Source organism: Lagenorhynchus albirostris, chromosome 18, assembly GCF_949774975.1.
Source record: "Lagenorhynchus albirostris chromosome 18, mLagAlb1.1, whole genome shotgun sequence".
NCBI lineage: Eukaryota > Metazoa > Chordata > Mammalia > Artiodactyla > Delphinidae > Lagenorhynchus > Lagenorhynchus albirostris.
Window position 1 is genome coordinate 9,063,821 of NC_083112.1, and position 12,798 is coordinate 9,076,618.

General features: G+C 33.9%; 1 protein-coding gene across 1 annotated transcript in view; it reads left to right on the forward strand.

Moving 5' to 3' along the window:
- PDS5B (PDS5 cohesin associated factor B) overlaps positions 1–12,798 on the forward strand; it is a 195,916-nt gene that overhangs the window by 101,846 nt on the left and 81,272 nt on the right. Inside the window, exons 11-14 of the mRNA XM_060129154.1 lie at positions 1,267–1,412; positions 3,917–4,068; positions 5,324–5,437; positions 11,455–11,536. Coding sequence (XP_059985137.1) covers positions 1,267–1,412; positions 3,917–4,068; positions 5,324–5,437; positions 11,455–11,536 — 494 coding nt within the window. The remainder of the gene's footprint in view (positions 1–1,266; positions 1,413–3,916; positions 4,069–5,323; positions 5,438–11,454; positions 11,537–12,798) is intronic.

Here is a 12,798-nt window from a genome sequence, read left to right on the forward strand (position 1 = left end):
TAATAGCTCTTGTGTATACCTGTTTAATATGAATGATTTGTTTTAGTGAAATGAGGATGTATCTGAAAATTGATGGTGTGTCATTGGTTTTTCCATTTTTTAGTGACACCTGAAATAATAATACATATTACATTTGAAACAAGTGCAGCGAAAGATAAAAACTCTTGTCTTTATCTTGAGGGGTAAATGAATTTGAGATATATTTAGCATGGGGCATTTGAAATCAATACTAAAAATAACCTTGTTTTCTGTGATACATAAAATAATATTTCCATTTCTTCAGAAGTTTTTTAGCGACATATTGTCTTAAACACTTTTTGAAATAGTTCCTGTTAGTAGAGAATGCTCAAGGTGGAGGGGCTTAGGACCTGGGCATTGATTTTATGAGCTTTTGCATTATATTGTTAACTGTTAATTTATTGAGAAGTAAATCCATTCACAATCATAAGCTCTGTTTGTTGTTTATAGACATGGCTATGTATGTTACTCCAGATCCAAACAACGAAATTTTATCTTACTGGTCATATAATTAAAAAGCTGAATAATAATTTATGTTCACTTGTGGTACGTCTTCTTTAAACCTAATATATCATTACTGAAGATTGTTAATTTTTTCTTTCAGCTTTCTCAGTGCCAGATCTGAACTTCCATGTTTTTGACTTTAAGATTCTCCTCTAGTCACTCGTAATTGTTAAGTGTTTCATTTCTTCTGTCTTCCCTTTGGCCTTCCTTTTAGTTCAGTTAAACAGAATTGCCTTACGGTCTTTCCTGTAATCCTATTTCTTGGCTGCCATTACCTTAATTTTACTCTTTCAATAACCTCACTAAGGGTTTACATAGTTAAGGGACAGAAACTTGAATTCTCTAGCCTTTTCCGATTAGAACCACTTGACTTGAATATTTTAACCATTTAAAAAACAAAAGTGAAATATTTAACATTGATATACTTCTTGGTTCATTTATATGGTTTGTTGAATTAATGAGTTTAGGAACTCCTTAGTTAACTACCCTGTCCCACAAATGGGGAGGGGATTTACTCCTCAGTTGCATGTAAACTACTGTATTTTGCCTGAAGGACTGACCTTCTTTCCTTCTTCCTTCTCTTTCTCCCTTTCTCTCTTACCTACTCCTAATGTTTTTGAAATATTGAACCTTCTACTTAGGTTTTGTTTTTGTTGTGGTTTACTTTCAAAGATCTTATGCAATCTTTTCAAACATTTTAGTTGTCAAAGTTTCATTTTAATCAAATAAAATTTTATCTTTCAGAGTATCTTAAAGTGAGGTCACATGACCCTGAGGAAGCTATTAGACATGATGTTATTGTGTCTATAGTTACAGCTGCTAAAAAGGATATTCTTCTGGTCAATGATCACTTACTTAATTTTGTGAGAGAGAGAACATTAGACAAACGGGTAAGTAGGGTTAATAATTATTAGTAGGTTTGCATTTTGAATACTTGAAGTTTAATAGTATTTCATTTGAAAATATTGAGATTTAAATGTAATTAGCCCTTTTTGGGGGGGAGGCATTTTAATATCTAAAATAATGTTTATGAGAAGATTTTACTTTTTGTTACATTAAATTTTATTAGTTTTTCTTTATTAGGATTATTTGTTCTCATCCTCAAAATGGGTCAGCTCTAAATGGTAGAGTAATCAGATGTTTAACCTGTACACTAATTTTAGTAAGTGACTTTTGAAAAGGCCTCTGAACACAACTTCTCTTTTCTCTTTTTCCTTTCATATGGGTATCAGTTCATAGTCCTCTAGCTGATTGTATTATAATTTCTATGGAATGGAAAATACAAGATGTTTTCTTTTTTCTTTTAATTAATTAATTAATTAATGGCTGTGTTGGGTCTTTGTTGCTACATGCAGGCTTTCTCTAGTTGTGGCGAGTGGGGGCTACTCTTTGTTGTGGTGTGCAGGCTTCTCATTGCAGCGGCTTCTCTTGTTGCGGAGCATGGGCTCTAGGAGCGTGGGCTTCTCTTTTTGCGGAGCATGGGCTCTAGGAGCGTGGGCTTCAGTAGTTGTGGCGCACGGGCTCAGTTGCTCAGTTGCGTGTGGGATCTTCCCGGACCAGGGATCGAACCTGTGTCCCCTGCATTGGTAGGCGGATTCTTAACCACTGCGCCACCAGGGAAGTCCCAAAAATGTTTTCAACATGGCAAAGCTAACCCCAGCAGAGCAGCATGCTTCGAGCCTATCTCCCATGACCCCAAATCTTCCTTCTAGAGCACTGAACAGCTCCACTCTTTAGTTAGTGGCTTCTGAAGAGGGCACTGTGTCTTACATTTGTATTCCATGTTGCCTAGAATGTATTAGGCACTCAGTAAGTGTTTCAGTGAATATTTATTCTCCCCTCCTCCCCTTTGCCTTTCCTTGATGGCATGGATTTTACAGACTTAGACTTAAGAGTAATTTTGGTGAAGGATGAAAATCTTTGGTGTATTTAGGGGTTAATAAGCAAAGAAAGTGGGAGGCCTCTTGGTAGATATGAATAGCTGTAACTAGGTAAAAACTTCACAACATTTTGAAAGTCACTTGTATGGTTGATTGTGCTATCTCCATCATTTAATTCTCTCTTTGATCATGTGGGTTGTGGATGGAGAATACATGGACAGGAATTGCATGGTTTTCCCTCCAAATCTACAGGTATTCAGAGCAACTTATTTTAGTTGATAAATTTAGACTTGTTGTTATTGAATATTTCAGTACGGTATTAAACAATGAAAAGGCCAAAAGCTGTAAAGAAGGAAAAGGAGGTTTGCATCATGGTAGGATAACAGCCTTCTAAGTGTTCAAGTAAACTTTTTCATAGTTAAACTTAGAATTTAAGCTAAGTATTTGTGTATTATTGGGATCATAATTCATGTATGTTTTTGATCATCATGGTGTGTTCATCATAGTACTGCTTGGTTCATTCATATAAATATTAATTGAGTACCAAAAAATAATTAAATATATTTATGTTACTGGCAGTATTAGAATATGCTCTATCTATATCTTTAAATTTTCCCTAAAGTAGCACTTTCGGGAATTAGAGATAAGATAGGGAATTGGAGATAAAGTTTTTACAAACATATTGAATTTTTATTTTATGAGTAAAGCTTTTGAAGTCTTTTATTTCAGTATGTATGCAGTGGATGGATGAAATAAGGACTATTATTTACTGTAATTAATTGAAAGAGAAACCAAGAGAAAAATGTTGCTGTGAGTGACAGACTGCAAAGGAAAAATTAATAATCTTCGCAGATTCATGAAGTTCTTAATATTACTTACACCCTACTGATTATAGTGCTGTGTTTATGTAAAATTTAAGATTAAACTCATACCAAGATAATTAATGTTAGGTATACTGTAACAGATATGTATTTATTTTAGAAAATAGTTGAATACCTTTATACCTGAACGTCTTTGCCAGATATACAAAATGAACCACTGATGTGTCTTTGCATTCAGCATCTGATAAAGCCATTGTCATGTATACCTTTAATACACGTATGCTTAATATAGACCATAATTTGGAAAAAACTCTATAAGGAATAGCTCACAGTTTATCCACTTAACTGTCTTTGCCTTTTACAATTTGGTAGCATGCTTTCCCTCACTCATTCTAAGTGACATTAAGTAGATTGTGATTGAGTTTTGTTTTTTAGGGATTGGTAATGGGTATAAGATATCAAAGCATTAAAATTCTTTATACACGTTAATAGATGTCTGTGCTTGACATAGTAGATATATTAAAATGATAGTTGTGTTTTTTCATACAGTCATTACAGACTGACATCCAGGAACTGAGGTATGATGAAAATAAATTGTATAAAGTAAATAAAAAAACTGGGAAACTAGACTTTACTGAATTAATATAACGGAGGCATTTTTAAATTACGAGAAAAATTTTTGTTTTTTTTAAGTGGAGAGTGCGCAAAGAAGCCATGATGGGACTTGCCCAGATCTATAAGAAATATGCTTTACAATCAGCAGCTGGGAAAGATGCTGCAAAACAGATTTCATGGATCAAAGACAAATTGCTACATATATATTATCAAAATAGTATTGATGATAGGTAAGTTAAAGACACCACATGTAAAATGTTTAGTGCTTTTGGTATTATATAACTGTTGTTGAGCTGTTGTTTTAGGCTAACTATTTTCTTTATAACTTTAAACTCCCTCCTCAGTTTTTACTGCAAATTAAAGGTAGCGAGTGACTAGTTGCTTTCCCACCAAAGCCATAAATGAAGTAGTAATGTACATATAACTTTAGGGATGGATACGTCTTTTATGGTCATTTTCGTATACTGTGTTTTAACAGAGTAATATTTGAAAGTAGGAGTGTATGTAATTATTTAAATTTTGTTTCATAGATAATTGTGTTATAAGGATTCACATTCATTTTTTCAAATAAAATTAAAATAAGTATACAACCTTTGGATTTAGACATTTTAAATACAAACAATTCCTACTCAAGGCTAAAAAAACTAGTTTATAAATTTATATAAAAACACATTATCTGAATATAATCTTTGTATTTTTCTATTCCAGTGTGTAAGGTTAGATCTTATATGGAACCTAGCGATTTAGTAGTTAGTAGAACTGTAAATTCTGCTTGCAGTCTGCATTGATTTGATGAATTTTTAGTGGGGTCCAAATGATCTTGCTTATTAACAGGTGAGAATGAGAAAATTAAGAACCAGTAGGACATCTTACAATTTTAAGAGGTATGGGAAGCAGAAACTGAGTATCTTAGGTTGATATTATCTAAGAGACTTTATAGTTATTATTTTTAGAAAATTGACATTTTTAAGCTTTTTGAGCGTGTGGCATCAGTGCACAGAGATTTGCATTATGGTTTCATAGCCCACCCCCCACCATTTAATTTTTCTTTTCTCCTTTTTTTCTTTTTTTTACTTTTATCTAGGTCTCTTTTCATGATGATCACTACAAAAAGTCAAGAATCTTAAACATTTCTTTATGGTTAACTTATAGATGTTTCGAATTTGTCACTTGGAAGGTTCTGGTGTAGTTTTTTAACCCTTTATTATTTAGCCAATGAAATTGAGTCCCTGGTATATAACTTGCCCAAGGTCATGCAGAAGTAGTTAATCTTAGTTAGGTATAGGACTGTTTCCAGTACATCCAGCTAAAATTTTTTCTTTGCCTCTTCTTCTTATAGAAAGAAATCTTTGATTTGGAAATCTCATCTCTACTCAGAAAGAAGAAGCTCTTTTATATGTGTTCTTTATGTGTTTTGGAAATCTACGTACATATTTAATATGTACATTTAAAGAAATTAATACAGTACTTTATGTTTTTTCGTAGATTGCTTGTTGAACGGATCTTTGCTCAATACATGGTCCCCCACAATTTGGAAACTACAGAACGGATGAAATGCTTATATTATTTGTATGCCACACTGGATTTAAATGCTGTGAAGTATGTTTCAAATGTTAAACTCTGTTCTTTCCGTCTTTTGCAGTATGCTGGATTTTATGGAAAAGAAAACAACTGTATTTTTAAATGTCAACAATTTATGTAATGCAAACATTGTTCAAATGGTCAGACACAATAAAATACTTGGATAGGATATTTTTTCAGAAAGTACTGCTATTAACATGAGATTAACAAGGAGTTTTGTAACTAATTAAAAAACAGAGCTGATTGACATGGAATCTTTTAGGATTTAGTTTTTCTCTCTCCAGATTTTCATATTGTTGTCTCAAGAAATGCTGATGTACCTTTTGTTTTTGTTTGTATTCCTTAAGGCATTAGAAAGGTCCATATTGTGAAATTAGTACTTTCTTATTTTCACCTGATACTGATTTGAATTATAGAGTAGGGCAGTAGGATACATATTTTTGTGCTGCATAGCCTCAACATGGTGTTATAGTTTGATATAAAGGTAAGCACAAATACATTTTTATGACCATGTTTCATTCAAAATGCTTTTGTATGGCTTTGTAGGGAATTGGCATTTTGGACATGGGAGAGGCATTGCTAATTGAATCGTACTGAGGCTTAGGAAATTGAGGCCTAGAGATGGATATGCTCTAGGTTTCAGAAAGTTTAGATCATCAGTATTCCAGTGAATGTGTAACTTAATCCCCAGCTAATGGGGATTAAATATTCAGAAATTAGAAGTATACGGAGCTGTATATAATTTTCATTCCTACCACAGCTTAATGGGACTTTTAACTGCACTTCCCACATGGAAATTATTATGTATGCTATTTATATCTTTCATAGGAATGTTGACAAAAAGGGTTGTAGGGGGAGAAATGTACATTTCTTGATACCCACTGTACTTCAGGCACAGGAATATGTGTTAACTGTGGCTGCTTTTCTGCTACAATTGGCAGAGTTGAGTAGTTTCAACAGGGACCTTATGACCCACAAAGCTTATAATATTTACTTTCTGGCCTTTTATAGGAAAAGCTTGGAAACTCCCAGTATAAATGATTTTTTTTTCTGTTTTACACATGATGAGCTGAATCCCACAGAGATCAATGAACTTGCACAAAATTACACAAGTAATAAGAGACAAAGCCAGAATTTTTTTTTTTTTTTGCGGTACGTGGGCCTCTCACTGCTGTGGCCTCTCCTGTTGCGGAGCACAGGCTCTGGACGCGCAGGCTCAGCGGCCATGGCTCATGGGCCCAGCCGCTCCGCGGCATGTGGGATCTTCCCGGACTGAGGGCACGAACCCGTGTCCCCTGCATCGGCAGGCGGACTTTCAACCACTGCGCCACCAGGGAAGCCCCAAAGCCAGAATTTGAACTCAGTTCTTCCTGGTTCCAAAGCTCATTCTTTTTCCACTGCGTATAGTAAAATATGTTACCTCTATAATTAATTGTAAAACATAAAATTTTCATATGCTAGCATCTGTGGAATTGTAATGCATCCTTTTCTTCATGGTGCAGTTGATGGCCTCTTAGAATGGATGAGATAGGATATGTATATATCCCATTTGAAACAACCTATTTAAATCACACCCAATCTGGACTCCTTGACTCAGTTCAACTGTCATTCAGGAGTAAAAATGAATTAAAGACACTTGCAAGCAAAAAATGAGAGTTCACCACTCATAAATCCTACTTGAAAAAATTACTAAAGAATAAAAAAGGAAATTGAATCCAGAAGGAAGGAATAGGATAAAGTTTTCTTTACAAGGGGTTGGTCTGGATTAAAAAGTAGGTTATCATCTAGGCTGCTGTTGTGCCCGTGTACACCACTGCAATGACATGCGAACTCTTTTGAGAGTCCCTGGGATACCCTGCCCCATGCCAGGGTAGACCCTGTCAGATAACAGCACGTTAAGATGGCAGGCAAAGTGTTCTAATGTTCTTTTGTCATATAAGAGTGAGGACAGACATGTTGATTAATGAGACCATGAATCAAGTGTGCATATTAAAACTTTGAGTCACCCCTAAAAAAATAGAATTCGAATGTATAACTTCTAAACCCATAGGAGCAAAAAATTAATGAAAACCTTAATACCAGAAGTGGAAAAGAAAATAAAAAATAATTGAAAATAGAATACACAAAACATAAATAGCAGTTTCAAAACTAAATATTTTTATCAGATATCATTCATCACTTAAATGACAAGTCCATTTGATTGAATTAAAAAGAAAAAATGGTGACATAGGAGATATACTGGAAGATAATGTCATGGAAAAGCTGAAAGTAATTTCCAATCTGTGGATCAATTGATTCTACAGAAATGGTTGGTGAGTGAATGAGTATTTATCTCTTTTAAGTTAAAATACTTAAAAGAGAGAGAGAGAGAGATAATGTTTTTAAAATTACTTTTTATTTTAATCAACTTCTTGGAATTAAGTGACCAACTATACACCTAGTGCTTCTTAACATTTTATTACTTACACTTTAACTTTACATTTATCTGTGATTATTTTCTCCAAAAGTCTTTACACTTATTATCATGAAGTATTTAATGCACACAAATCATGAGTTTTGAAGCATAGTAATAAAATAAAACTATGTATGAACTTGTGAACACTTCTCTCTTTCATCCTCCTATCTTCCTCCCAGAGGAAACCACTAGCTTTAATTTTGTGTTTCTCATTTCCTTTTAAAAAAGTTTTATCATATGTATGTATGTATCCCTTAATAATATATTTTTAATTTTTGCTTGTTTTTGAACTTTATGAAAACGGAATAATTGTGGGTATACTCTTCTGTGACTTGTTTTTTCACGCCACTCTATTACGTTCCTAAGCTTCATCTACTCTATATGTATAGCTTGTGGGTCATTCATTTTCACTGTGGTACTGAATTACTTTGTCATTAAACCACAGTTTTATTCCATCATCTTGGCATTGCAAATCTGAGTCAGTGCAAAGAATGAACATTTGTGTCTTTCCATTTTTTTAATAATACAAATAGTACTACTGTGAACATTTTTCAATTTAGTATACACATGCAAGGGTTTCTCTAACGTATGGTTATGAGTGGTTCTCAAATTTGGCTGCACATTGGAATCACGTGGAGAGGTTTAAAAAATACTGACACATGAATCTCATCCTCAGAGATCATCATTTAATTTTGTCTGGAGTGTAGTGTGGGCATTGGGGTTTTTAGGAAAGCGTTTCTGGAGATTGTAATGGGTAACCAGGGTTTAGGATCACTGGTATACAGCTATGACTGGAATTGCTGAGGATGCACATTTTCAGCATTATAAACTAGTCAAATTATTTCCCAATATGATTATACTAATTTATACTCTTACTCCAAAACATTATCAGGCATCTTATTTTTTGCCAATCTTTTGGGGGTCACATTTTTTCTCATTTTTTTCATTGGTCTGAATACTAATAATATTGATGTTTTACTTAATGTTTCTAATTTCACCACAGTCCTCTGTATATAATACTCTGTATTATAACACCTGTCCTACTTCATTCATTTACCTTACCATTCTAGCCCAGAAAGTCATTTGAATTTTTGTGACCTCTAATTAGTTTGAAAAGTATTTTAAAATAGCTGCTTAGGGGGCTTCCCTGGTGGCGCAGTGGTTGAGAGTCCGCCTGCCGACGCAGGGGACACGGGTTCGTGCCCCAGTCCAGGAAGATCCCACATGCCGCAGAGTGGCTAGGCTCGTGAGCCATGGCCGCTGAGCCTGCGCGTCCAGAGCCTGTGCTCCGCAATGGGAGAGGCCACAACGGTGAGAGGCCCGCGTACAGCAAAAAAAAAAAAAAAATAGCTGCTTGGCAGGCGGGTTCCTGCTAAGAACTTGTTTGGTAAGGATTTTTCTTATTTACTGAAAGAGCCATATATTTTATTCTGTATCTGTGTTCTTTTGGGGAAGACAAAATACTTCCTATATTTTAGACTTTTTGATGTGTACCCACTTTTGGGTAAGTCCCTAGGTTAACTGTAAGTATACTGATTACTGGAAAGGAGAATAGAGGCAAGCTTGGGTACTGTCTGATCATGGTGTGTATTTCTACTTCCCTCAAGTTCCCCAGAACAACTGTCAGTGACAAGAGTAAGTGGTAGTATCAGGTGTCCTGGTTGTGATCTTCTCTTTCATTGATCAGGCTCTCATCTAGACAGTTTTGAACTGTGGAGTCTGATGGGTAATTTGCCAGTTGGGAGTAGAAGGTTGGAGGAGAGTTTCTCTTCAACATTTGGACAGGTTTCTGACTGCAGCCCAATGGTAGTCGTTTGTTTCTTTGAACTGATGCTAACCTGTGGTATGTTGGTGCAAACAAGAAGCCATAGTGAGGGAACTAGTTGTCTACTTAAAATGTCACTTAACAAATGGAAGAGTATCCAGGCTCTATCCAGATTTTTCACGTTTATTTAGTGACAGAGCTGGAATTCAGGCTAATGTTAAATAAATGGATATTTGTCTTCCTATTGTAGTAATACTGCTTCTACTAGTACAACCTTTTTTCCTTAAGTACTGTTTAGAAAGGCAAAGCACAAGGACAAATTGTCTTTGCTGCTTAATATAATTTAATTGAAATGCTCAAGAGGATGCTCCCCCTGAATGTTATAATACAAATTCTTAGTCAGTGATGGTCACTTTTTGATTTAAGCTATAGCCATGATAGTTTATAATAAGCTTTAGAATTGCTTAAGATTTCATCTTTAAGTTAATAAATAAGATAATTTCTGCTTTATTTTTCTGCTTTAAGTGAAAGCAAGTTTCAAAATCCAGGGCTTTCAAAAGTTTTAAGTAGTGATAAAATGTATAGGTAAGGAGAGAATTCATTGACTTTGGAGTTCACAAGTAATTTCACAGATGACTACTCTGTTTCTTTGAAAATTATTTACAGTCCTCTGGATAATGGTCATTTTTGTTTTAATGTTTACATTCTTAAAGTGTGCCAGTTAAACTTTGTGGAACTTTAGTAACTGGAAGACAGTAAAGTTTAGCTATTTCAAGATGAAAATGCCCCAGTACTGTTGTTTTGCCAGTACCATGTTGAAGGGACTACTATGAAGGAATTGTCCAAATTTAAGCTAATTTGTCTCCTTTAAAAAATGCAAAGATATTTTTAAAACATACTGCTGAGGAGGGTGAAAATATTAAACAATTGCCTTGTCTATCAAAAGAAAAAGTGTGTTTTTATATGGTTTTATATGCTTCTATATTAAATTACTCTTATGGCAGTGCTTCATATGTGTGATAATGGAGGTTAATAGAAGTATAGATAATTGAAAACAATGAGAAGTATTATTTGGTCTTGGAAAATTTCCTTTTTAAAATTTTAAATGTGAGTGGTTCTGATATTCTATAACTTAGTATTTAAATAACATTAACTGCTGTCTGTGATTTATGTATATTTTTTTGAGTACCTATATAATTTTTTTTAGATTTAAATTTCTGCCTGAGAACAATAGAAGTGTTATGGTGATCAAAATTTTTGCCATATAAAATGAATGTTCACTTATATACATATAATGTAATTTTTAAATATTACTTATAAATAAAAGTATATAATATAATGTAAAATTATAATATTTTTGTTTCAGGAAAAAGTATCTCCATTCTCTCAGGGCTCAGTCTTTTCCGTTTGTGTCTTTCATTCCTTTTCATCCGGCCTGCTATTGAATACAAGACCTTACTCCATTAAATATTGCTTTATTTCTTAAGTTTGTAATCTCTGCAGTTCATTGCTATGCCCTTGCCTACAAACATGTTCCAGTTAATGATAGATTTTCGCTATTTTTATACAAAAGAAAAAACAACCACCACTAATCCCTTTCTTTTGATATAGCCATCTCTTCAAATGTTATTATCTCTTATATTTGACTTCTCTCTTTCTCTTCATGTATCATCGGTTGCTTAGTCCTGTAAATTTTACCCTTCTCTGTCATCTCCATTTGTAATTTGAACTCTTAGAAAAAATTAACATGGTTGGGATATTCTGGAAGGATGTTTATCCTGTTTTGTTATTTAAATTTATGTATGTGTTTTTCAGAGCACTGAATGAAATGTGGAAATGTCAAAATCTGCTCCGACATCAAGTAAAGGATTTGCTTGACTTAATTAAGCAACCCAAAGTAAGTTATCAACATTTTTGCTATGTGTTGAACAACTATTTCTGTGTGGAACACTTCTGACTCTAGAACCTATGATCTCTAACTTAGAACACTGAAATTTTTAAGAAACTTATTGCTTAGAAAAATTTAAATTTACTATATCTGCAAAAGGTGATACCCAACAGGAAGGAGAATGTGCTTCTGTGTACACAGAATGAAGCCTTTTTTGGTAGCTTTAAAATTAAAAAAATAAAACCAAAACAATAACTCAGCATTATTGAAAGCATAGAAAACAGTAAAATTACACTTAATGTTGCTATACTGAAATGCTCCCATCATCTTTATATAGTCTTGTGGTTATAGAAAGTTTTAATATCATGTAATTATAGTTTAGTATCATGATATTTTTACTTATAATTAATATGGTAATTTTAATGTATTACCTGGTCTTCATAATTACAATTTAATGGTGGTTATTCATCCAGTTGATGTTGTTTGAGAATGTTGTATGTAGGCCTATAAAAAGTATAATTCATCTAAAAATCAGTGTGCCTGGTCATTTTAAATTGCATCCAGGGAAAACAGTGTAGTGTTATTTTTTGTTTCTTTTTCAAGCACAGTGGACCACCCCCCCCCCCCCGACATACACCTCATGTTCATAGGACAGAGGTCAACAGAATGGAGTTGTTTCATCTAAGGGGAGAAAATTTCCAGTTTTCCTAGGTGTAAATCTTGCCGTTTGCCCTAAAAATCAGTAAGCTAACAGTAGTTGTTTGAGTGGTTTTTAGTGACCTCACTTTTTTCTTAACCTCTAAATCACTAGTAATAAGGCATTTCATACCACTTGTTTGCCTGATTGAAGCTTACAACTGAGTAGTTTTTTTGTTTTATAGGCTAACAATGACCTCTTTGTTTATGGTTTATTGAACATAATTTAACCTTCTGTGATTCCTGAGTATATTGAACCTGCTAGAAGAAGTTCTTCCTTATAGTCAATGACTTAAAACTAGTTTTAGAGATTCTGCTATTTCAGTACGTTCTGTGCAAAGGAGGAAAATTGGAAAATCCCAGTTAAGTTAGTGTGTTTCAACCAAATAAACGTGTGTTAGTCAGTGTTATAATGCAGTGTTGATGTGTTTCAGATAATAAGCTCTGGTTAAAGTGCCCTTTTTTGCCACCTAGAGACTTGTTAATTTACTTCCTTTAGGTAAAGTTGCAAGAATGTTCTTATTTGCATGTGTATAAAATTATTCCTGATTTTAGGCATTATTGAAGTCATTAGC